Source organism: Halictus rubicundus, chromosome 6 (genome assembly GCF_050948215.1).
Source record: "Halictus rubicundus isolate RS-2024b chromosome 6, iyHalRubi1_principal, whole genome shotgun sequence".
NCBI classification, from domain to species: Eukaryota; Metazoa; Arthropoda; class Insecta; order Hymenoptera; family Halictidae; genus Halictus; species Halictus rubicundus.
This window is the reverse complement of record NC_135154.1, coordinates 12,929,758-12,955,536: the sequence shown is the minus strand read 5'-3', so window position 1 is coordinate 12,955,536 and position 25,779 is coordinate 12,929,758. Positions and strand designations below refer to the sequence as shown.

General features: G+C 43.1%; 1 protein-coding gene across 1 annotated transcript; it reads right to left on the bottom strand.

The window, feature by feature from the left end:
• Window positions 1–102: 102 nt before the first annotated feature.
• LOC143355296 (uncharacterized) lies at window positions 103–24,020 on the bottom strand. The gene is made up of 7 exons (XM_076790009.1): window positions 23,811–24,020; window positions 16,399–16,478; window positions 15,126–15,213; window positions 10,566–10,738; window positions 4,402–5,366; window positions 1,405–4,095; window positions 103–1,036 (listed from the first exon to the last, which is right to left on the bottom strand). Exons 1-7 carry the CDS (start codon window positions 23,831–23,833, stop codon window positions 773–775), a joined length of 4,284 nt encoding a protein of 1,427 aa, XP_076646124.1. The 5' UTR covers window positions 23,834–24,020; the 3' UTR covers window positions 103–772.
• Window positions 24,021–25,779: the final 1,759 nt, after the last annotated feature.

Sequence of the window (25,779 nt, the reverse complement as noted above, 5' to 3'; positions counted from 1 at the left end):
CTCATCCGATCAATATAATATAATATTCACAATTCATCCCTTTAACAATGCCACGGTATTCCCGAGCGCGGTGACAATTTGTTGGAGTCCTCTTCGTCTTCGTATAGCAAATACGTACTGCGAGATCACTGCACGAATTTTCTTTAAAAACTGGCACTGACAGCATCCGCACGCCCACAGGTGACCGAGAAAAAGTATATTTGCATTGCTACTTTCTGTTTACCGACTGCCATTAGCATTTCTCCCAGCGTATCGACTAAATTCACAATCAGTGGTATCCGGCATAACTAATTTTAACGTTGGGAAAACAGCATGACCAACAGACAGACGAAGAACCTAGCGGTGCAAGAATACTTTTTTCTCTCACTGTGCATGTGCATCGTGTACTGGCCATCTTATGTTTCCGAGAGTACTCGCACACCTTCCTCGGCGAATTAAATAACTCTTACAGTCTATACAAGTAATCCTACAGAGTCAACACAACAAACAGATAAACGTGAGAGCTATTCCTTACAAAAACAAATAAAACACGGTACATATACTCGTCGATTTTTAGATTCATTCGTGTGATAGCGGTACTCTTCGGAAACGCGGACGAAAAGTGGCGGTACACAAGCAACACACGACACGCCGTTGCGCGTGTCCGTCAGTTCAGCGATCAGAAACTGAGATTGTATGGTCACAACATCGTTGTACAGCGTTTCTCGAAGGAAGACGGTGTGTCTCTCGTACGCAATAGTTAATAAGCAACATTCACGAATTTCCCTTTCGTTCAACCTATGAACTGCGAGAGATCGGGCAGCTTGAAGCCGTTGAAGGAGACAGGCGTTGGGGCGCTCCTCAGGCTGTTCCTGTGGCCCGTGAACCCAGCGAAACTGCTCGGTGTTGTGAATTGCTGAAGTCTCGATGTAGCCTCGGTGGCGGCCAAAACGAAGCCGCACTGGGCCGTGCAGACATCGTCACGCAAAATTGCTTCCCTGGACGCTTCGCGAAGCAGCTGGTTGCAATCCGTGATCCTCAAGGAAGCGCATTGGGTCTGAAACAAAAATGTACGGTTACAACCACTGTTTCTGGAACTTGTTCTTTGTGTGTACTTCGTCAAATATGCCTTATAGCTTCCAAATAATCACTAATGGTTGTAACAAACCGCTGTACATAAGCTATTATAACTTCTCTATATGCAGCTCCTGTTAATTAAAAAAAAATATTTTTAGTTACTTAAATAGCTATAAAGTTTGAAAACAATCGTTAGAATAAATTCGCAAAGACTAGTTTTCGACGGTACACATCAGACTTTTCTGAGTCGGGATACGGTTAATATTTCCAGCTGTTTTCATCATTGACGAAAGCAGCAGAAAATAAGGTGAAAATTGAAGGGGGAAACGTTAGGGAATAGACACTTACGCCCTCGGCCGTGCAGACGCAGCTGGTGCACGGTGTGGGGAAACCAGATTCTCCCAGGGCGACGTTTCTGCCTCCAATTTGGCATCCGTGTCTGGTCTCTCTCCAAGCAGACAAGTCCATGTGGGGCATGGAACTGCAGGGTACGCGCGGATTCAGAAAGTTGCTCGGCAAGTCGAACGCCGCTCTCTGCATGTCGTTGTGCTCGTCCATGTTATCGCACATCACTTTCGATAGAGTGACTTTGCGCAGCTCGGCCAGCTGGTGCTCGGTAAACCGGATGTTTGGATCATCCGTCTCGTACCAGAAGCGATCGCACTTCCTCGACTGTCGGAACTGTATGGCAATGATACAAGCGAACGTGGGCCCCACCAGGCCACCTTGAAGAGGTCTTTCGCTCATTCCGCCGGGGAACAGATCGATATCGTCCACGGAAGCATAGATGCGCTTCATACGAGCGATTACTTCCGGCGCCATCTCTCTGGACAGGTCTTCGAACGTGATGGCCCGTTTCAAGTTGCACAGCGCTCTGTAATTGTTGTAAGACGGTATCCCGTGGTCCCTGGCGCGGTGGACGTTCAGGGCGATCAAGTCGATACCCGAATAGGGGATGCCCCGGATCTCGAACAGATGATTGGTCACTTCTCCGGTTATGAATTGGTCCAGAGTCTCCATCGGGGTAGCCACCAAGCCCCGGATCATCTCGTCCACCATGCCTTGCCGATAAAGCGCGTCCGGGTCGAAGAACCCATCACGCAATAAGATAGACGGCTCCACGTTCTGATAGTTGCGATCCATTCGCGGCAGATGCGGTCTCAGCAGCGAGTGACCAATTCGATAGGCTGCGGTGGCAAACTCGGTGAGAACACTGGGATTGCAAGTAGGCGAGTATTCCTTATAGTAGCCTTGGGGCAGAAGCTTCAGACCGTAGAGGGTGACAGCGTTCCAACCGAGAATCCTCGGCAGGAACTCGTTGTAAGTGATGTGCTGCAGCATAGCGCTGATGATGCGACGAGACTGTTGGAACAGTTTCTCGCCGTCCCAGTGTGGATTCACCTGTCTCAACAGTTCGACGATCCGATTGTGTTCACGTATCCACAACGTGTGCATGACCGTTAGACCAGGTTGCTCCGAAGCGCGACCATCGCCGCCGATGAAACAGAACCCGGACTTCGCTTTGCACTCCGGATGGGTCGCCGATTGCGGCAGAAGGTCCTTCGCGCTACGATGAGGACTCTGCGTGATGTTCATGCGACCGTTGAATCCCCGAAGGACGTTGCAGATGCAGGTATTCTCGCCGTAGACCACGGAAGCGTCTAGGAACCCTGTGTTCTGGTTGATCTGCTCGCGAGGACCCAGATGCTGTTGTCCTGGTAGCGACCTCATCGACGGGAAGCACATCCTTGCGCCGGATGTCACGTTCACTGTGGGGTAATAGTGATCGCCCGGCGGGACAGGGAACGGGCTGCACTCGGGATGCACGGTGCGGGGAGAGTCGCAGGGACGACAGCTGGGTATAGACTCCGCGAAGCCTTTGTGGATCGGGGTCATTGTGAGATCGTGGTCGAGGAACTGCGCGAACTGCATCACCATCAGCGTGTACCGGTTGTGGAGATTCGAGATGTCGGGATGTATCACGGTGGAGATCACTCTGGGATTTGGTAAAGGTACTCCGGTGACCGACATTGCTCTCGGTTTCGACACGCCATCTTCGTAGACCGGGGGCAGCAGCCTGGCGAAGGTCGTTAGGGATTTCGCGAGGTTGGGGTTGCGGAGGTTGTTGCAGTGTCCTGAGAGGGTTCTGTAAGGGGTCGTGGGATCGCACGGGCTGTCGTCCACGGGACACTCGACCTCTTCGTGATTCGTTGGCTTCTTCTCGGAGAGAAACCCGGTTATGTCGACGTTCTGTAGTAGATCGGAGAAATCGTTGTTGGGGAAGCCGAGAACGTTGTCGGTGCTGTCGAACACCTGCCGCTTCCTGCGTCTCAACCCGTGCACGCCGTTCAAGATCTCGTTGGTGGCCAACTCGTAGATGATCGACTGGTTGGCTAGTAATAGAGCATCTCTGTTAGCCTTTGAGAAACTGGCAGCGGTTCCGGCTGGCGACTTAGGATCCGCTATCCTCTGCTGCAACCACGAGTTGTACTCCAACTGTTTCCTCTTGATCAAGTCAGCCTCCGCCCTCTTCACAGCCGCCGCTATCAGGCTGGGATTCAGATCGGGTATGGCCCCCGATGTTGCTGACAGGTCGACAACCTTGTCTTTCACCGGCTGCTCCGGCAGGGGATCTTCTCTCCAAGGTGTCACGTCGAGTATGCTATGCTGGTCGCAGTTTATCCTGGCGTTCAGGTACGGATCCTGCTGGATGAACGCCTTCGGCTGAATCTTTTGGATGTCGGTGTTCGCGCAGAGGATACCCGCCAGCGACACTTTCCTGATCTCGGACAGCTGCGCCGGACTCAGGCTCGAAGGCGGTAAGTCGTTCTCGTACCAAAACCGGTCCGAGTTCCTCAATTTCATGAACTGCCTCTTCAGCAGGCACTCGAACGTGGGTCCGACAACTGCACCGTTCGCCGGGATCTCCAGGATTCCACCGAGCAGCAGGTCTACGTCCTCGACGTGGGAGTAAATGGACTCCAACAGCTTCGCATGCGCCGGACGCATGGACCGTTCCAGGTCCCTGAAGTTCCTCGCCTACGAAGTTCGTTTATTTGTATGATTAATCTCACTCATTAATTTCTAGGACCCAACACCCTCGTTCCCGATCAATTCTCTCTATGACAATTCTACGAAATCTTATCGGGAGTTGGCGCAGTCTGCGCCAACTCCCGAATTCGTAACAATACACTGGCAGCTGTTAGCCCCGCCCATGAACTTGATGTTCACTATTCAGCTGTTCAGCAAAGGAGATTCCTAAAAATTCAATTCGCTTCTTTCAAAAACTCTGCTTAGCTCCCCACCTAAATCAACTTCTCCCGGAGAACAGCTCATCGAACCTACCGTGACATTGTTTCCGGAGCAATGGGCGACGAAGTGCACGTATCCGGGTAGACCATGATCGCGGCCCATGTGAACGAAACGAACGTTGGTGTCCAGACGTGGTTCGAAAGTGGACCGGTCGCGATCGAGGCTGACGCGATTGGCTGATGCGACCACGTGGTCCTCCAAGCACGTGGCGTCGTTGTACCCGTGCCTGCGCAGGGACGTGAGAGCGCGGAGCGCGGCTAATGCCACCGCATCATACGTCCCGCCCACGTTCGCGGACGAGTAACCACCGTAAAATCCGCTGGAAACTGGCATAAGCTCGGGGTCGGTGCGAGCACTCTCGCCGAGGATGCTCGGCAGGTACTCGTTCAACGTAACATGCTGAATCTGTGCGACGACGATCCTGCGAGCCTCCAAAAACAGCTTCGAGTCGTCCCAGTGTTCGTTCGCGTCGGCCAGCTTCTCCGCTATCCGATTGTGCTCGTTCAAGAAAGCGGCGTATATGGTGCCCAGGGCTCTCTCTTCGGTATTGTTGCAGATCTCGCAGGCGGACACGTCCACCTTTCCCCGGTTGTAGGTCCTCAACTGGTGAAGTTGCTCGTCGGTGGAGCCGTACATATGAGAACCGTCCAAGTAAGCGGATGCGCCGTTCATCTGTTCCCTGCCCTCGAAGTTGCAGTTGTGCACGCTTAGGCTAGGCACCGAGCGCCAGTAACTCGTGCACCCGCCTTTGTCGTCACGGATCTCGTAGCATTCCGTGTGCTTCCCTTTTCCCGAACAGCAGAGATTCGATTGGCCCACAGGGTGCACCGTGATCGCGATGTCTTGTACCACTAACTCGGTCCACACCCCGGAGAAACTGGTCAGACCCTCGTGGGCCTCCTGCATCGGCTGCAGGTGGTTGATGATCGTCGAGACCGCTTTCGTTGGGGTTGGTAGCGCGTGGTTGTGCCTCATCGATTGTCGGGGGGATGCGACACCTGGGGAGCAATTGGCGTTTAGGGTGAGTTGCTTATCAATACACTGCTAAGTAAAATTTGGGTTAATTCCATCATACAGGATCCACATTTATTCCTTTTCTTAATAATCGTAACGAGGTGGAAATAGTACAATAGCGTCTGTAAATCCTTTATTCTTTAACCCCTTGCACTCGAGTGGTGACTCTGAAGCACCACTAGAAATTGTTGTGGCATTATTTCAAAGAAATTACAAAAAATATTACAAAATATTTGTAACATTACGAAATTTTTATTCAATAGATTACTAAACGTTTAAATATTACATGTGTAAATCGGATCAGTTTCGTATGAATAAAATGAAAATATTCTAAGACGGAAGAAAAATTTAGTTTTAGAATGAAAATAGCGCCGAGTGCAAAGGGTTAATTCCTTACACATGCATAAAATCCGCAACCTATCTATCAGAATGCATGCTGAAGACCCGTAATAATAAAATAAGAAATAATAATATTCTCTTGATACAATGAAACATATGTCTACAGCGTTAGGTCATCTTCAATTTAGAATTGATTCTTTGAATAATAATTAAAACCACTCGTCGTGCCTCTATGAAATGCAACCTGTTGCGAAACCGCAACAAGAAGACATGGTACAGCCGATAAACATTGCGACAGAAATTGACATTAATAAAGATGAATCAACAAATTGATGCACATAGCGTTTTCGATATTATGCGTTCATTAGACGAGCAATACCGCCAATTGGTAACGGTTTGATATTCGCTGTTGTGTAGTTTCACGTACATTTAATTTACATGAAAATCTAATCAATTCAGTTTTCTCTTTCTCGATGTGATTGCTATGCACGTCGACAAATTATGTAACAAATTCTAACCCCGATTTCGTTCGAGAAGATAGTCGAATCAGATTATACGATTCTACTTTTCCGATTTAATTGCACGGAAATTCTAACAATATTAAGTTCCTTAGAAGCAACGAAACACTTTTGAAACTCAATTTTCGTTCCCGCTGTAACGGGAAGACAGTGGAAAAAGACATTCAACGCGAGAAACAAGAATTTTCTTTTCGAAAAAGTTTACGAGCGAGTAGTATACGACAGTGGGAAATCAAAAATATGATACAAGGTGAAGAGAAAAAAAAATGCATAAGTATATTCTATAAATTGTTCGACGAATGAAATATGCTGATAAAAGGAGACGTTGAAAGCAATAACGTGCGTCGCGAACACATTCGCAACGACGCCGTCCGCTCATAAAATTAATGGCAGGTCTGAATGATCGTGACGAAACGCTTTCGATTTCTAATAAGCGTTATTTGGTTTCAATGTCGAACATAATCGAGAGGTGAATACTCGACGGTGGCGGCGGCCTAGAAAGTCCCGATGAATTTCGCTGTGTGCGACATCGACGTGAATCCGAGTGCGGATCGTTACGATGTGAAATAACACGCTCGAAATAGAAAGTACTTTCGTACGCCTTATTTCCCGAGATCATTCCCAGTCAAATAACATTCTCGCTGTCGGATCTTGATCTAGAAAAATTACATTCAATTAGAAGAGGTACGCTCTAAAGCAGAGCTTGTTCAGCGTCTGCCCGTACGGGCAGCGATTTGCCCTGGGCGCACACGGAACGGCGGGCACGAAGCCACGCCCCCACAAGAGGGGAGGGAGCACGAATTGAGGGGAAAGAGTTACCCCCTCAGAGACGAAAGAGTGGGGGAATAAGTCTTGATCTGTAAATAAACTTTTACGGTTGATTGAACTTTTACAAATGATTTGTCAATAAATGAGCGTACAAGTTGGACAGATAGTGGGCAAGAAAGATGGAGGGATAAAATCAGAAAAATTAAAAGAAAGGAGGAAAAAATATCCACCCACGATAAAACCGAAGACTCGGTTCATTTTCGTAACTATGAATTCTTCGGGCAAACTCGTGATTAGGTTTCAATGACCGGCTAGAAGAATCTCTTCTCCAATTACCTAATTCAGCCGAGATTCGACTGTGCGAGCCGAACCGTGTAAGTTTCTCCGATCCGGAGGACGAAAGTTAGGGGATCAGGTCAGCGAAAGTCGAATGAATCGCCAATCACGTTGCAGAAACCGAACCGCGAGCGCCGAGGACGAGCACGGGCAGGACCAGCCGCAAAATTCTGTGTCACGGTTACACGCTGCTGCTGTCCGCGTTCGATGAATCTCGCGACGAAGTAGGCCCGACGATGATCACGATCAGCCTTCCTACGCCGAGGATCATCGTCGTCACGATCGCCCGGCGCGCGAGGCCCGATAGATCCGTCCGAGACTCGCAGACGGAGATGATCTTTGTGGGCCTCGTCGATCGCGCGGAAATATTCACAGAACGATGCTAAAAAGAGGCAAATACTTTGGAAAGTATTTTAACAAGGCCCGACCTTGTCCCTAATTAAGTTGATCGACGAGCACGCGAACACTCGCCATTTCAATATTCCCGTGAATGTCGAGAACGCTTCTCTATACTCGCTCGTAGACGAGTCTATATCCTGTTTTATTTTTTTTTTTCAAACAATTATGTTCAATCGTAATTAAACATTAATAATTATGTTAATAAGATATCTGTTCATTTTGTATTTTTATTAGCAGCGACGTCGGTGTTTGATGCTTTTCGTTGTGCACCTCGCCACGTTGCTCCAACATTTTAATATAAAATCGTTTATAAAATTTGAATAATATAATACAAACGAATATGTTAATAGTCAATGGTTTAAACCGGGATAAACGATTGAGCCACCGTAGTGGCTACCGTTCTAAAAGATGACATCATGCGAAGCCGCCATAGTGGCGTATAGCAGCTAAAAAGATAGAAACTGTTAAAATTAAAAAATGCAAAATGATTAAAAGAAGAAATGCATTGTATTTCAACCTCAATCGCAATTGATACGATAATTTTAGTAGTCCAGTTATGAATCAATTCAGACACGTACGTCATAAGAGAAGAAACGGCGAAAATGAAAGGAAATGCAAAAATATTTAAATGTTCGAAAGCTGATCGGTTCTTCTTCATCAATGCCCGGCAAATGTTCAGGCGTATTTTGGATCGTGCGACCCACTGGAGTCGCACTTTCTTCGTTCTTTTCGCTTTCATATTTTCGTTGGGATTTTTTCCCCTCGGGAGAAGAGCTGCCAGATGTCTCTCGCGTTCTCTCTGTCTCACTAACTTTCCACCGTCAAAAGTTTCATCAACGAAACGACTGAATTACAATTTTTAATTTACGCTGACCCATATCTTGGACTCTGATGCGAGGCGTGACGGCGAGCAACGTGTCCTTAGGCTATTGTCTAGATTCTGGATCGACCAGCTTCCGAGTCCGCAGTTCCAATATTAATTAATCGGATTCGCAGTACACGTTTTTTATTGTTTCATTACGTACACGAAGTTATATGACTATCTGAACATCGACCAGATTTTTACGAACGTGTTCGCATTTTCGTCAATATTAATTAAGATAGTTGTATACACAGAGTGGGTCCAGCAAAATTTAGTTAACTAAATATCTCCCTCAATTGTGGCGATTCGTCGCAAATTTAAACGAGTAAATATTATTCAAATTCTATCGCGTTTGGTCTCGTTTTAATCGGAAAAATGTCACAATGAGGTTGGTAAAACTTCAAGGGGTAACTCAACGGTGTTGGAAACAAATTTTTCTCATGTATCATTACTGTGATTCTAATAAAAGGTCCTCAAACTCTGTGAACATATTTTGTACTCCGTGAACCGACTTAATGAAAGATCGCAGGGAAACGGTAGCGCTGGGGCCGAAAGACTGTTAACGTGTTAATGAACCACTTGCTAGGCTAATGGTATTCTGGAAAGACTATATTATCGTGCATTTCTCTTGCCCCCCAGGAAGGATCGTTCCGCTTTGGCGAGGAGAGCTCGCGTAACGCCGACACACGGCGACGGAGTCGCAGGTGGAATTGTTTATTATTCGCGAGGCCGATGGCGCAACCGGAGTCCGCCATCGGCGGACTCTCTATTTCGTTGGATTGGCGAGCCCCCTGTCATGCTAATCCCTCGTTTCTAATCCCGGCGAGCGTGCCAACGTCGAAATGGATCATGCAGTAGCTCGCGTGCTCGGTCCGTTCCAATTTTCACTTTCTACTCGAAGTGCCGGAGCACCAGGAACCGGTAGACCATCTATGGAACGCTTAGCCTACCTACGCACGCCACCTCTGCCTCTCCATTTCTAATCATCTTCTGCAATTAACCATTCGACGATGGCGGACCCGTCAGAGCTACTCTCCGACGCCGACGAACATAGCTTACAAGATTTTCCTTTTTCACTTCGATCGAGAAATTGGTCAATTTTGCGAAATAAAATTCATTCAATTTTAGTCCGACGAATCAGAAAACGCGGGAAAGAGATTGCTTTAATTTGAACACTAAATCTACCAGCGCCAGGCAAATGGATTTTTTCAGATTTTTTGTTGTAAAATTTTTGCTTAATTCGAACATATATTGCGATAAAAATAGCGACAAAATTGTCGTTTTTATACAGCAACACGTAAAGCGAGTCGCTTTTAGCCTTACTGTCGATGTCCTTTGAGAATGACACGGTATCGCTGAAGAATGCTATAGAATTTCCAATTGTAAAGACAACAAAACGTTTTTCTACTATCAAACTAAAGAAAGAAGTTGCATTCTGAAAATGAAGCCATTCGACCCAGATCGTCCGGATGAAATGATCCATGGTTTAACATGTCATTTTCTCACACAATGCTTATCGCTGCTATAATCATAATCGAAACAGTACAAATTCCATTCATGGATCTCGCTGACCGAGAAATGCTTATCGTCGCTATAAAGATAATTGAAACGGTACAAATTCCATTCATGGATCTCGCCGACCGAGCAATGCTTATCGTTGCTATAAAGGAAATTGAAACAGCACAAATTCCATTCATGCATCTCGCTGACCGAATACCGAAGGATTAATGAAATCAGAAAAGCGTTCAACGAAGTGGTGCTCGCTTGTAGAAATTTTGCAGGTTTCAGCATTTCGCGTGAAACTCTCTCAAATTTGTCCGAACCCTGCGCGATCTAAATTAGAGTGGACTATCTATCGTTCACTTTTTGAAAAGAGCGTTTCACCCGGGTCCGAGGACGAGTTACTCGTCTTCCTTGGTTAGCAGGTTGAGAGACAGCGAATAAATGACTGGTGAAATTACCGTCTGAATAGGCCGGCGGCAGGGCCTTCAAGAAAGGAGCCCCTCGAGCACCCCAGACCGGATGTCGGACGTTGTTACAAGCCCCGGAAGGTGTTCTGTACTTGCTCGGAGGGCAGGGCCGGTCCGGTTTGATTCTGCAAGGAGCATCGTCGGACTCTGACCTATCCTGAAACCTGGAACACCAAACGAGAGACTCGCATGAAGGCAGTTTCCATCTAGAAAAGAACTTTCCAAGTGAAATGACCCAAATGCCTTCGCTCTTTTTCCTCCCACCCCGTTTTTTTTCCCTTTTTTTTTTTTCTTTAACGACTGTGTATACAGTCAACAGAAACTAGTATTCATACGTGCCTCGCCGAGTTTCACTATCACTTCGCTATGTTTCCAGTCTATTTAATGCCATGAATTATACATTAGACTCTGCCTTAACAGGAAATGAAAAGTAAATTATTAGAAGATAGTCGGAAGTGTCTAGTTTTCAATTTATTATTCGAATTGAAACGACTTGGCTAACTTCAATCGTTTTTTGTTTTTATTAACCAAGGTCAGTGAGTAATTTTTTGCAAGCGTTTTAGTGATTTTTGTGGCAAGCAATTGTTTAGGAATAATTTTTAAGTATTTCTACAGTTTTACATTTCACCTAGTCATTTTGATCATAGATGCACAAAATTCACAGTCCAATTTTCACAGTATTCTTAAATTATTCTGATATTTTTATTGATTTATGTTGCCTCATATTTTATGAATCGAATATCGCTTTCGTGGAAATAACGAATTGCGTGTAATATGCTTTCGAACTGAGTTTTTCTGAAAAATTGATTGGTACAACAAATGGAAATCCGGTGGGTAAAAACAGCATTTGCGTAAGCTCACTATACGTACGGTTTTTTGTATTGTTTATGGGAAGTGGAGTTGCAAGGAAGTTTCAAACTCATCGCGTGTACTATATTGCAAGTGGATTCTAAAAGCCCCAACTCTGCTTAAGTGCTAATGGCTGCTTTTACGCGCGACTTGGAAGAATAGATCCATGTACTTTCATTTTTATCGCTCTGTTTTTCCATGTGCGAAACGTATAAAGTCGCCAGGTAAAAAAATTTCAAGTCACAAGTCAATAAATGCACACAAAAACTACACCCGACATTTGGATCTTTGTAACTAATTGTCCACTCATTAAAAAACAAATTTGTAAATTGAGAATGCGAATAATAGAAATTTCAGTCTACCTTTCGTTACTTTTATTGCATGCTTAATTATGGTAAAAATTTCGAATTTCGAAAAATGAGAAAACTCAGGAATTTCTTATTAATAGTGTTAAACGACTGTCTTTATATTTCTTCAATGATCTTGCAATTTTTGGTCAGCCTTTAATATTTCGATTTCTCTGGCAATATTGTTGAGAGGAATAACAAGTACTTTTATACTCGGCGAATCAAATTTTAAATTAGCTTGTGACTATCTATATTATGAATAGTAAGTACACGCGAAAAATTAAAGAAGTTTTATTGAGTTTTATAAATAGCACAACTGCATACTATATCAATCTTTTACGATGGCAATATTCCCGGAGAGGCGAACGTAACTTTTAATAACTTCAATGGAACGCTGTATACTTTTATAATCACTGTGTAAATGTTGAAGAAAATGTTTCTCGAAAAGGGGAAGCAAGTAAACGTACCTCGACCAATAGGAAATAATAAATTAGACTCAATTATAATAATATATTATCAATATATAATATTAATAGAATAAATGATTGAAAATTACAACAAAATTATTGGAGAATAACCTGAAATGCCTGATTTCTAATTGCATTAAACGAGACAGTACTTCCAAGTGGTATTTGACTTAAACATTACATCAAATAACACTTTAAAATGGTATTTCGTGCACGTATTAGAGAAAAGAATATCTTCTAATAATAATGGTATTTTCAAATAGTATTTAATTCAAGCATCGCATGCAATATGATCTCTAAGGGAAAAAAATATTTCCAAATACTATACGACTAAAGTATGAAATATAATTTTGAACAAACAATCAGCAGACATTTTCCGCAGCATCGTGAAACGTTTTCCGAACAGTAGAATCGTCTACGTGGAAGCAGGAAATGACTAAAAATCATTCGATCTTGTTTTTGCATTGTTTCCCGGTAACGCACACATACACACACACACGTGCGCGCGGTGAGTTGGTAAAAGAGTCACGTGAAAAAAGTGACCCTGCAATTAGAACGACCGCGGCGCAGCTCGCCGACGACTTTCTATCCCGGGTGAGGAAAGGAGCGGTTTTCAAGATCGTCGAGGCAAGAAACGATGAGTCCCGGGCGGAATACTCGAGCGAGCGGCCGAGAAGGCCGTTTCACGATAGTGAAACACGACGACAAGCATAATCTTTCATTCCGGAGAGCGTAGAGACCGTTTTCTGTCGACTTTGTAGAAGATAAGGGGGAGAGCAAGCGACTGGGCCCGCAACGGACCCACTCCACGACCGGCAACCTTCTCGAGGCTGAGGAAAGGGATTATAGTACCGGGAATGGTCAGACGTGAAACCTTCCTCGTGGACGCGACCGACGACGACGACGACGACGACGACGACGACGACGGTGCCTTTCCTCGGCCATGAAAGTAAAAGTTCGCCGCGAGAGAAGGAAGGAAAATGGAGCAGGAAGGATGCCGGGACCGCCGCGCGCCGGCTGTCATGCAAATCACGCGACGGTTCTTAAACACGCGTACGGGTATTACGACGGTGTGTTAAACTCTGCGAGAACTGTGGCAGTGAACCTTTTAATAGCGGTTACTAAGCTAACCCGTTAGCTCTTCCCCCCTGTCTCCTTCTCGCATTCGATAAATGTTAGAGAACGAAAGTGTGCGACTGTAAATGGGACTTGGGAATGCGCGAGTGAAATGGACAACAGTAAAAAGCTTCACGGAGAAATTTCAGGGTGCTCCTCTATTTAACTTCTGCTTGTTTGTAATGGGTTCAGAACATTTTAATCGTGTGGAAATATTAGTCCAGTAAATATTTAGAAAATTTTCCTTTTGCACGGAGACCCACAGTACACTTGTCACTAAGAAATTATTAAATGTACCATTTTTTGGCTTAAGAAGAGAGAGAAAGTTCTATGTACAAATTTAAGAAATTGTAGCTAGATATTTTATTATATATAAATATATAGATATTTTATTATAGCTATTTTATTATATAAATATTTAAAAGGCGGGAAGCTTTATTATCGTATGTATCTTTAAGCTTGATACTGTACAATTACCATGTATGAAAGATACTGTGTGCAAAAAGGGGAGACGAGCTGTGAGTCACACCGACGACTAAGTGAAGTGGGTCCCTACATTAATTTTATCTTGAAAGAATAATGAACGAACAGCGAGCAAAAAATTGAAGCAACCGATTTGCAGTGAAAGGAGACGTTTCAATATTCTCCAGTCAATCGTTTTATCATCTTTTTTGCATAACGAACTATGCTGCATTAGTAGACTTTCTACAAACAATATTTTTTTCGAAAGCGTTGAAGTTGATCTATATGACGTATCTTCAACCTTGAAATCGACGTGGAATCAATTCTGAAATAAATTGTGACCCGTGAATTATCTCCACTGCTGCCGAAAAAACTGTTTCGTGATGAAGGTCTAAATAATAATTCAGCATGTTTGATTTGGTAAAAGAGAGAATTAGCATGTGTTCGTTTGCATTTATAAAATAAAATGATGTACAATGTTGAAACATCAAAACGTATCCTTTCACTCGGTTGCTTTAATTTTTGGTAGAATATGCATATATAGACGTATACATATGTATGTTATATTTAACGAGAGGCAAAGGTTGATTGAATGCATGCATTGCTTGGCATAAAAATTCTGGGAAAGCGAATCAACGTATACTATAAATGAAATATGCACGAAATGACAGAAATTGAAGAAATATAAAAATTTACGAATAAATTATTAAAGGAAGCTAGAGAGAGAGAGGTTAATATTGCGAAATAAATACAAGATTCATGTTGAGTTAACGATCATTAAAATACAATTTATCAAGGAAGAAAAATCCGGCATCTGTTTCAGAACAATTTTATAGATCCCGCAGTTGTGCTATAAAGATGACTACACGTCATTTTACTATACAGTGACGGTTTCAATAATTTTCTACTGCCGCATCTTGATAGTCCTACAGAATATATTTATTACAAAAGACCCAAGTGTGTGAATTCCATTTTGATCCACTGAATGTACGTAAACCCGGTCGGAGCCGCTTCCATTACAAATTCGATGAAGCAAACGACCTTCGACATTTCTGTCGCGGAATATTTATTAAAACGTGCGTGGATTAGGTAAGCCAGCATTCCGTCCGTTGGAAAAGTTTAGCCAGCATGAATGAAAGCCCACGTACGTTTTGTTCCGTTGAGTAAGAAACGTTGTTCGCCACGTTCTTCGAATTACCGCTGGACAGCGGCAAATGAATATTTATACTACCCTTCACAGACTCTGCAGAGAAATTATGCTTGGATATCTATTATTAGATGAATATTCTCGTATAAACAAACTCGCTTACCTGGATTTTGTTTGATACGTAAACCTCTCGGCTTCGATCCCCGCACGAGCTCGCGCCTGTAGATCGTGATCCACGCCGTACAGATAATCTGCAATGCAAAAATCCTTATCGAACTCGCGATCTTAACGTTTCATCTTCCAACAGATCACTCTCTCGATTTTTATGTGTTACGGTTGTAGATTTCGATTAAACTTCCGCTCAGGGGACCAAGAATTTTCAACTTTTCTGAATGTAATATTATACAATTCGGCGAAAAAATGATAGAACCTTAAATTCTAGCGCGCGGAACCCAAGTTTCCGTACGCAGAGTTCACTGGTTCAAAAGTTATGCGTGTTTGAAGTTGGCCGATTGCAAGCATTTTTGACAAGTAGATTCTCACGGCTCCGCTCATTAGACGATGTCTGAGTACATGCCAATAAGGCGGCGTCCTCACCTGTCAAACGCGCTTGTGATCGAGCAACTTTACTCGCATATAACTTTTAAACGAGTGAACTCCTGAAATTTCAATTCCGCGCATCAGAACTTAGAGTTCTATCATTCTTTGGTGATATTGTGTGATATTACATTGAGAAAAGTGAAAAATTTTTGCAGCCAACTCGACCGATCTTTAAACTCGATTTTCTCAGAAACAAAGGTCTCAAACGAAAAAATGTTATTGCTCTTTTCCGACTTATTTTCTCATGTAGAATCACCGCCTCCACGGTTGTCAATACTGGGACACCCTGTATACATAGAATACTTGACTGTCGCCTCCAGGAACACAGACTGTGACCGACAGAAAATATTTCCGTAGCAGAAAACAGTCTGCGCTTCTTAATTGAATTGCAACTATGGTTCCCCTTGTACCCTTAACTTTAATTATATTTTATTCTCTGTATATAGATATATATGGTGTGCGGCGTACAGGGTTGTCTGCGTGGAGGAACAATGGGCGATGAATATTCAATTATCGATGCTCCCGGACGGGACAATCGCAGCGGACAATACACATTGACATTTGACAACCGTATGAACTTCAGCGAGTAAACAGGAATTAACATCGTGAAACACATCACGCAACGATTTGTGCCAGAGTTTGTGAAATACCACGTATGGGGATCCAGTTCGCGGTACTACTGACCTAATTCACGCTATTGGCCTACTTTTAATCTTTGATCATTTCGAAACGGAGGGCAACCTTTTTGTCACCCTTGATTTTCGTCCCGACAGGCCAGAAGCACTCTTTAGATCATTTGCAACCGAACACCCTGTACATTTTTTCGATCGACTCACCTGAAATGTCGTACTGATTGACCGACGTTGTGATCGCTAGTGCCACGAGAGCTACGGTACACAGCAGACCCAGGCTGCACCTGAAACCAAAATTTGTTGTATTTAATCGACGGCACTGATCGGTGAAAATTGGCAACAGCTTTTTGCAACTTAACGCGCCTAGTCGGTCTTAATCTTAACGCTAGATCTACGAGGTGACTAATTCACAATGCATCTCTTTCTTAATCTTCATTGTGCTTTAAAAATAAGTAGAATTAATATAGGTACGGTAAATGGCGACCCCGCAGTAATTGGGTCCCTTACCCCAATTATCCAGAGTTACAAAGTTAATGTTTTCTTTCTCGGGAAGAACGTCACGATCGGAATTTTCTTCCACAACGACGCGGAACCGCGAAACTATCTCCGAAATGGGTTCGGGTTAATAACCGTCGAATTCTTCGAACGTGAGTTTCGCGAATTGCAGGTCGAGATTGTCGTGGACAACGTCGGACAACTGCGTGTATAATAAATGAACTGTTATGAAACTATTCTTACTACACTTACAGTTATATCGGTCTATTTGACACTAAAATTGAATAATATTTGTAAACACTTAGAATACAGACACGTTTATTGCGACGATGGCTGCTTACGTTAACAAACACTGCTTGGAAGTGTTTTCAATGATATTAATATCCTGAAAGGTTTTTAACGATCTGAGATGATCGTATAAAATAGATTTCATGGTGTATCAGTATCATTTATATTTCTCACGAATGTAATAACTAGACAGCGGATTTTCTGCGTATGTGACAAAAATAGGTGTAATTGAAAATAGTACGAAAAAAATAGTACAAAAATGTGTAGATGTAATTGAAAATAGTGAAAACATCGGAAAAATTTAGAAATACATATTGTTTTGAAACTATTAAATGTATTAAGAAAGAAAATTTCTGTTTCACTCTAATCTGTTGCAATTCAGTTAGGACAGATTTATTTTGCATTTATTTTGCTTTCTGGTAATAACTGACACTTATGTAAAACACATAAAGTCCCCGCGCAGTGATAGACTCGTGCGTTCCTCCGCATGAAAGTTTATTTCCTCGTTTTGGGTGTTACAAAACGTTTGATCTGATCGTGCATGTAATGGCAGCATAATTTGTTGATTAGAAGCGTGAATGAAAAAATGGGGGAAGTATTACCCAAGAATTTATGTAACTATTTATGAAAAACAACGAAACAAAGAAAATCGTTCGACTCGCAAAAACACAAGTACGTTGCAACTTGTACATAAGTACCGACAGGCAATAAAGTAAACATCATTTGTTCGTTTAAAGTGTGAAACAAAAATTGTGAAATATTATCCAAGAATTTACGTAACTATTTCTGTAAAACACGGGAGGAGAGTAATCGAACAAGCGGATTATGATCTTTTTCCTGAAATAAAACAGGAAAATATGTCCATTCACAAAAACACAACAGCAACGTGTACACGGGATTTCTGTGTGACTGGAAAAGAAAGTGCAAGATCATCGACAATTAATAAATTGAATACCATCGAGGATACACGCCTTCGGGTAATTGCTCAAACTTGCTCCATGAAAGGAAAGGAAATCCGTTATGAAAAAAAAGCGATTGTTGGCGGAGATACAGGGAGGGAGGGGAGGGGGAGAAAGGCCATGAGAGATCAATTCGTGTTTGTTGTAGAGTTAATCGAAATCTTGATAAGCGTCACGTGCCAAGAACAACACCCTTTCTCTCACTCTGTCTCCCTGTCACTTCCCTCTCGCTCTCGACATCATAGTAAAATCATTCGAGCGGAAAATATTGCGAACTTTTGCGCGTGCCGTTCTAATTAGATAGGCATGGCACGATTCGAATGGGAGGCTCTCTCGCGAGCAGGGCCATTCATTCAAGAGGCCCGGGCCTAATAAAGTCGTCGCGGATAGCCTGAAGAGCGGTTGTAAGGTGCTCCGGTGAAACTGCCTCGGCGATGTTGAGAGAACTATCACGGCTTGATGATCGGCGTGCGTCAAAAGTGCCGGCAACCTTTGTTCCCGGATGCGCGTTCGACACCTAATTGTAAACGTGCCCGTTGCATCCATGAATGGTCAACTAGTACGCTATTTAATCGTAAAAGCATCGGCGCGCTCGGTCCTTCGCGAATAATGCGAGAACAGGCGAATATGCTCCGAGCTATGTCATGTTTGGGCTCATTCTACTCGAAAAAATGTCACGATGCTAGTAAAAGTTTCATAAATAAAAACGAAAAAGTTTATTTATTTAATAAATGCATAAAATCCGCAGTCTACATAAAATCTGTTGATTGAAACCAAATTTCTAGAGCAAGGATAACATTAAATTGACAATTCCATGTTATTGTAGCTAGTTAAAAAATTCGAAATGACAAAGTGGATCACGTGTAAGCAACCAATAGATATTGTGACAGTAATGATGACGGTGTACGAAGTTAAGAGTTAATGAAGTGTTCTGAGAACCGAATTCTCGACGAGAAACGTGGACGGGAAAACAGGTTTACGGGTCATTAAAAAACCCACGATGATTTTAGGGCGCTTTCCTAATCACGCGACGCCCACGATGCCTTTAACCTGTAAGTAGAACCGACAGGTGTGTGGGTCTGCGTTAAGCGTTATTGAGAATGATATACCGCGATCGAGAGTATTTAACGATATTCTAACAAAGGAAGCCAACTTTCTTTGAGTTCGTATCTTTACATCTCCTTCTTGAGTTTGTGTCGTTTTCCGAATGTCAGCTCGCTTCAAACATTAAGAAACTGTGCCGTATAACACCGTGATTCGCAAAGTTTGTTCAAAACGTTCAAAACAAGGGATCGTAGGCGGGTAAATGAGATGCAAGAGTGTCCCAACATCCCTAATGATGACTTGCGAAACGCTATTAATGAGAAGCCAAAAACAACGCGTAAATCGCACGCAACAAGGTTTCGTGCACCCGTTGCAATTTCAACCAGTGCAGGAAGACTTGCGAAAAAGAAGCCGGCATTAGTTAACAGTAAGGGCGTCTTGTTTCCGCAAGACAAGAAGATTGCAAGAAACCACGTTGGAAAAAATTTCGGAATCTGGTTGGGAAACTTCTAATTCGTTCTTTGCATGCTTCGGATTACCATTTATTTTTGTTCGCTGAAAACTATCTAGCAGAAAATGTGTTCACGAATCGCGTAGTTGTTTCAACCGAGTCAACAACCTCTATGGATATAGTACGTACTATATTGCATTGAAAAAGCTTACCAAAAATATTAGTAACTAATTGGATAATGGGAAATCAAACAAGAAAGATTCTAACAGGAATCTAATAGCAAGAACTATGAATTACGATCTACCGTTTACCACGACTATTAGGTAACAAATAAGAAAATATAGTGTTAAAAGGAATGGCAAACATTGGACATTCCTAGACTGCGGATTTTTTATGCAAAAGAGCAGGTTTGCGCATTGATTGCAAGATGGTGGAGCTAAAATTCTGTAAAATCGATCATTTTATAATTATTTCCTTGGAGGTGTATTATAAAAATTGTTTTCAAGAATACGACAGTCACTGTTAGAGCTCCTATGTTAAAAGCATTTAATTAAATTTGTTCGAGACATCTTTGTGCGCACTGATACGGTATTTGGTCCAGAAACGTGACACAAATATGCGGCAGCGTTCGTTGCAGATTTCAGGTGGTGTTATACCACTTACGACAAATTCCAGGCAGTTGCGCATAATGCAAATGCACGAGGTCTGTAGTCTAATTATCGGAGTAACATTTGTCACGCAGTTTTTACGGGGCAGAGACCCGGATAAAATTCAAGTATCGCCGATCGCGATGAACACTCCTTTCACAGCTTTCGAAAGCGTAAGAAAGTCGCCACAGAAAGGGAACCTGTTTAATAAGGACTCGTTATTTTTCATCAGAACGACCGTGTACATCCTTCACCTACGGAAGATCACAATGTTATTCGAGGGGCAGGGTGGACCGCTCAGAACATAAAGTGTGTTCGACCAAAAAAAAAAACAGCTTTTGATAGTCTGAGACGATCAGAATTATTTTTAGAACAGCGTGCATGCAGAGAAACATATTCGGACGTCAGGCGTGACGTGATTAGTGTCACAATCTTCAACGTGCTCCACTGAATAATTATTCTGCCTTTGCGTACCTTCTTCTTCGAAAATTATTCAATCAATACCGGGAACCAATCGACTGTAAATTAATCGAACGATTGACAAATGTATGTATAACAATCACGAGACTATGGATTTTATGCATTCATGACAAAAATAGGAGAAAAACGAAACAATAAAATCATTAAAATAATTTGCAATTACTGTTATATTATTTTCGATTACAATTCAAGGGGAGAATTTTTATTTTGCATACAGACCGACAGTCGACGTTTAAAGATACAAAAGCACGAATTTCCCGCATACAGACAAAATCTTCAATGAAAATCTAATTCACAAGTGAACAAAATGTGTTCGAAATAATCGAATCTGAAAACATAGAGATTATGCAGAGCAGAATCAGTATCCAAGAGTTTCATCTTGATCTGCAACTGGATAACTGTGCAAGACGATTTATTTCGTGATTTGTATTCAACTACGTCGATAATTTTCAACTTTCTACATTACTTAGTTACACATTACTGTACTCGGCAGAATTCTAATATTTTTACCGGCGCAAATTACGACACGCACCAGTTCACGATTAATCATCTTTAATTGCTCGTATAAATGAACAAGTAAGTTAAACAGGTCTTGTGGTCTAGAAAAAATCGATTTTTCTCTTTTTCTTGCTGCGAAATGTCTGCAGAAGGATTTGTTCGGTAAGAATAATAAAGTTATGATTGTTTTAACACATTTTTCTAGAAACCTTATTTCCAGACATGGCTGACGGGATATCTCGAAATCTAATTCTGCAATTGACTTCAAATTTTGAGAGAACCTTCAGAAAACTTGCCGCTACAGCGTGAACCAAAAATTTCAACAAATGCTGACATATTTCTACTTTTTTGTACCAAATCTTACGAAGAAGCCTAAAAACTTAAAATTCAAAATACCGTCATTTTGTTAAATAATGAGATATTTCATTTCTTCCAGTTTATGTCTTAAATACACTCACACTAATTAAAATGTTACTTCATATTTTTATTTCAGACCAATAGAACGACTGGAATCGTGTCAGCCAGTAAGGTAGTTTTCAAGGGACTATAACTCCAACAATTTTAAGTATTTTGACTTGAAAAAATTATATTGTATACTCCAGATAATAGAGAATATCTATGCAAAACCTCAGTAAACAACAGTTGTCCGATGTCTTTACAAAAATTTCCAAAGTGGTCCTGCAAAGTGATGTTGTCTGATCACAAGACCCCTTGAGCGATTCGATGGACTACAATGAAAATGTTTTCGTTCAATCAGATATTGGCGAACGGTCTCGCATCTCTCATTTGCCGTGCGTAACGTTAAATTATGGATACGTCTGTCCGTCCCCTCGGCTGCCAACTCGTTTGTGTGCAGATTTTTCAAGCGCGTGGGAATCGCGCAGCGAAGATCGCGGATCATCCCCCGGCGGAATAATCTGCTTCTTCGATCTCGGTTTCCTTAAATTAATTATCATTTCAACGAGTCACGGACAATGGTTCATGGCAGGAGTGTCTTGAACTTGTCGTTTTTTCCTCCCATCTCGCCGGCAATGGAAAGATGATCGCGATAATTCGCTAAACCGAGGAGCGAATCGTTTTCGCGAAACCTCCTGCAGGATCTATCTTAGACGAATTATCGACGTGATACAAATGCATCGATCGCTGTTTGTTATTCAAAATTATATTCTCTCATAATTTCGCTGAGATCGGCTGGAAATGTTTTCCCGGTGAAAATGAGCTCAGACACGTCATAAATCGCTCGGTAACAAAGCTTACGGGTCAATGTCGAGAAAGTTGTTTCACGCTTAACCGGGGAGATTGCGTGTCACCTCGTTGTACGATCTGCAGCGTGTTTACTCTCGTTTCCGTCGAGTTAATAATGTTTATATAACGTAATTACGAGTTATAGCAAAATGTTGCACTCGATTGTAATTAGTCCACCACGTGAGATAAAGTTCATCGATTCTTGCGAGTGGCGCACTCCCCGGTTTAATGAGAATTATCTGATTTGTTCTTGAAAGGAGATCGCCTAGTATCGAATTATGTGTTCATAATGATATCGTTAATAACAAAAGAAATTTCGTCGTTGACACGAAATCGGAATAAAAATGTGTTCGAAATGGGTTTACTCGCACTAATCCGAACCTACTGCGCATCCGCATAACCGGAGTCGCGTGTGTGTGCACAGTGCCGAAAGAGGGTGGAGTAAATTAGTATCAATTCGCTCCCCGGCTTAGCGCGAAACTTTCTCAGCTGTGAACTACGGTCATTGTAATTACCCGATTCATGTCGTGTTTGGATTCATCTCCATCGGAGACATGTTCCCAGTCAATTAACAATGTTCCTACACTGTAATTATGACTGAAAAAAGTGTGCTTCTCATCAGTAAATAGTGGCCTCTAATAACCGCTCAAAATATGTCATCGGAATAGGAGTTTGCCGCGCAACAGATTCGTTCCCCGGATTAGCGTGAAGTTTCTTAACATCGAAGCACAGTAGCTACACTAATCTAATTAGCGTCGTGTTTGGACTCATTCTCGTCGGAAATACGTTCCCAATCAGTTAAAAAAGATGTGCTTCTTAACAGGAAATGGTGGTCTGTGATAATTCTTCAAAAATATATCATCGGAATTGATTACTTGACAGTACACCACACGAAAGATGTGTTCCCCGGATTAGCGTGAAATCGTTCAACATCGAATCGCAGCCTCCGTGCTCGTCTAACGTGTGTCGTGTTTGGACTCATTTTCATCGGACGAACACTCCCAATATGTCAACGCCGTTTCTACACCGTAATTAAGCATGAAAGAAAAGTAACAGTGTTTGATATTGATGCCACGGCAAGGATTCGTTCCTTGGATTAGCGCCAAATTTCTCAACATCGAAGTTTAGCCCCGGTAATCGACCGATTGACGTAGTCTTTCGACTGATTATCATCGGGAGAACGTTCCCAATCAATAGACAACGATTCCAAACCGTAATTAACAATGACAGAAAAGTCATGTTTCTCATCGGTAAGCGGTGGTCCTTGACAACCGCTCGAAACATATCATCAGACTAGAAGTTTGCCGTGCGAAGGGGTCGTTCCCCGGATTAGCGAGAAATCTTTCAACGGGGGATTGCGGGCTCCACGTTCGTTCGAATCCCGTCGTGTTTGTACTCGTTCTCATCGGGAGATGATCCCGGATCTAGTAACAATGTTAGGAGGTGTGGTATCGCGGGGTGTCGAAGCGAATTCGAGCGCCGGTAGAGTATCAAGAGGGGGTTGCTTACCGAAGCGAGTGGACCCTCCCCATCGTCTCGGACGAGATCCGGCGTTGCACGAGTAGTGTTCCCTGCGTCTGCTCGTTACGGGAAGTTCGCGTTACCGGTGTTCGCGTGTGTACGAGTACCGTGGGGCCGTTTGTTCGGTTCTCGGACTTGAACGGAGAGGACACACAGATGCTGGGTGGTCAGCGGCGGAACACCTTCCTCTTCGGGCGATACACCGGGCACGACGACATCGAGCCACGCGACGGTTCGGTGAATACTGAGCGGTCGGGGCCCGCGATAGCCTCTTCACACGGGGACGAGTGAAAGCGAGAGGTGCCTCTCGCGGCACCAGCGGTTGCCGACGGCGAGTCACGAGTTCGGCCAGGAAGGAGAGAGACGGAGGGAGTGACAGAGCGAGAAAGCGGGACGCGTCGGTCACGTGAAAACAAGGAGAAACGTATGAGAGAGCCGGCGGAGGACGAACGCTCGACGCTGGAAGAACCGCGAGGACGACGCGCCGCGCCGCGCCGCCGATCCTCTCTGTTCCGCGAGCAAACAGGAGGCCCCGCTGCCGCGCGATCCTAAGCGAGCAAGAAACCACCGCAATCAGGCTGCGAGGGAGAACGACGCGATTCAAGGGGAGTCGGATAACGGGCAGAGTCACGAGGATTTCAGGGGACGGCAGTCACCTGACTCTCGACCTCGCCGCACGGTGGTTGCACGGCGGATTTGAAATTGGTCGGAAAGAATGCCACAAAGTGAAACACTCCGCAGCTACCTTCCAGCAGGCCTGCAGCCTCTCTGTATCTTGCGAGACAACGTGAATTGTGCTACGGTGAAGCATAGCAATCCAGTTGACAAAGGAGCGCTGGAACGGTCTGATCCTGTCAACATTGTAGAAAATATTCGAACACCCTTTAAAGCCGTATAACTCTTTTGAAATTGCATCAAACGACCAGACTTTTCTTGAGCAATCAGAAGAATTGGTTTACCGAACAACGTGCAAAAAAGATTTTGAAAAGGTCGCAATTGCTGCGAGTTGTAAGAGCAAATAGGAAAGACGCTTTCCAAAACTTTTTTATTTGAGCCCGTAATGAAAATTTTGAAATATGCATTTTGTAGACCTGTCTTGGTTATACACGTACTGAAAATTTCATCGAAATCGGTTGACGCTGATAAAAACGGCACGCATCGAAAGACCAAAGGTCGTGAAAAACTACTTCACCACTTTTAACTATTTGTAGCTCGCGTGTATATTAATCGATTTCGATGACATTTTCAGCATGTGTGTCACTAACATAGATCTACAGAACGCATATTTTTAATTTTTATTGCAAGCTCAAATAAAAAAGTTGTAAAAAGTGCCATTTTTGTTTTCTCATGTAATTCTTACCAATTGCAATTTTTTCAAAACCTTTTTTGCACATCATTTGGAAAACCGATTCTTCTAATTGCTCAAAAAAGGTCAGGTCGTTTGATCCCATTTTAAAAGAGTTATACTGTTTCAAAGGGCGTTCGAATACTTTCGTGAGCTTGTGCACGCATCAAAATGTCCGTTTCCCCGATTACCCATGAGAAAGTTGAGATTATTTACAGAAATGGTTTCTTTCGTGATTCAATGAAGATGTTGAGGTTGTGCGGAGCAGGGAAGATTAGAAATTGAAAAAATGCCACAAAGTGGAACACTCAGCAGGTACCTCCCAACCTGCCAACAGGCCTGCAGCCTCTGCGTTGTACGTATCTTGCGAGACAAAATGAATTATACACAAAGGTTGATCCTTTCAACATTGTACAACTATATACAAATTTGTATTCTCCCAATTGCTCGTGAAGAAAACTGAAATTATATAAATAAGTTTCTTTCGCGATTCGGTGAAAATATAGTGGTTGCGTGGAACAGGAAATATTAAATTGTACATATATATTTATACAAATTGTTATTCCTTCAATTCCGCGTGAAGAAAATTCAGATTATATAAAAATTGATTTC

Excerpts from the sequence above, each read along its gene's own strand:
- LOC143355296 (XM_076790009.1), bottom strand. The coding sequence starts at position 23,833 with ATGGGGAGGGTCCACTCGCTTCG. Across the intron at positions 16,479-23,810 it reads GGGAGGGTCCACTCGCTTCG|GTGCAGCCTGGGTCTGCTGT; the intron begins GTAAGCAACCCC and ends TTTTGGTTTCAG. Across the intron at positions 1,037-1,404 it reads GCGTCTGCACGGCCGAGGGC|ACCCAATGCGCTTCCTTGAG; the intron begins GTAAGTGTCTAT and ends TTTTTGTTTCAG.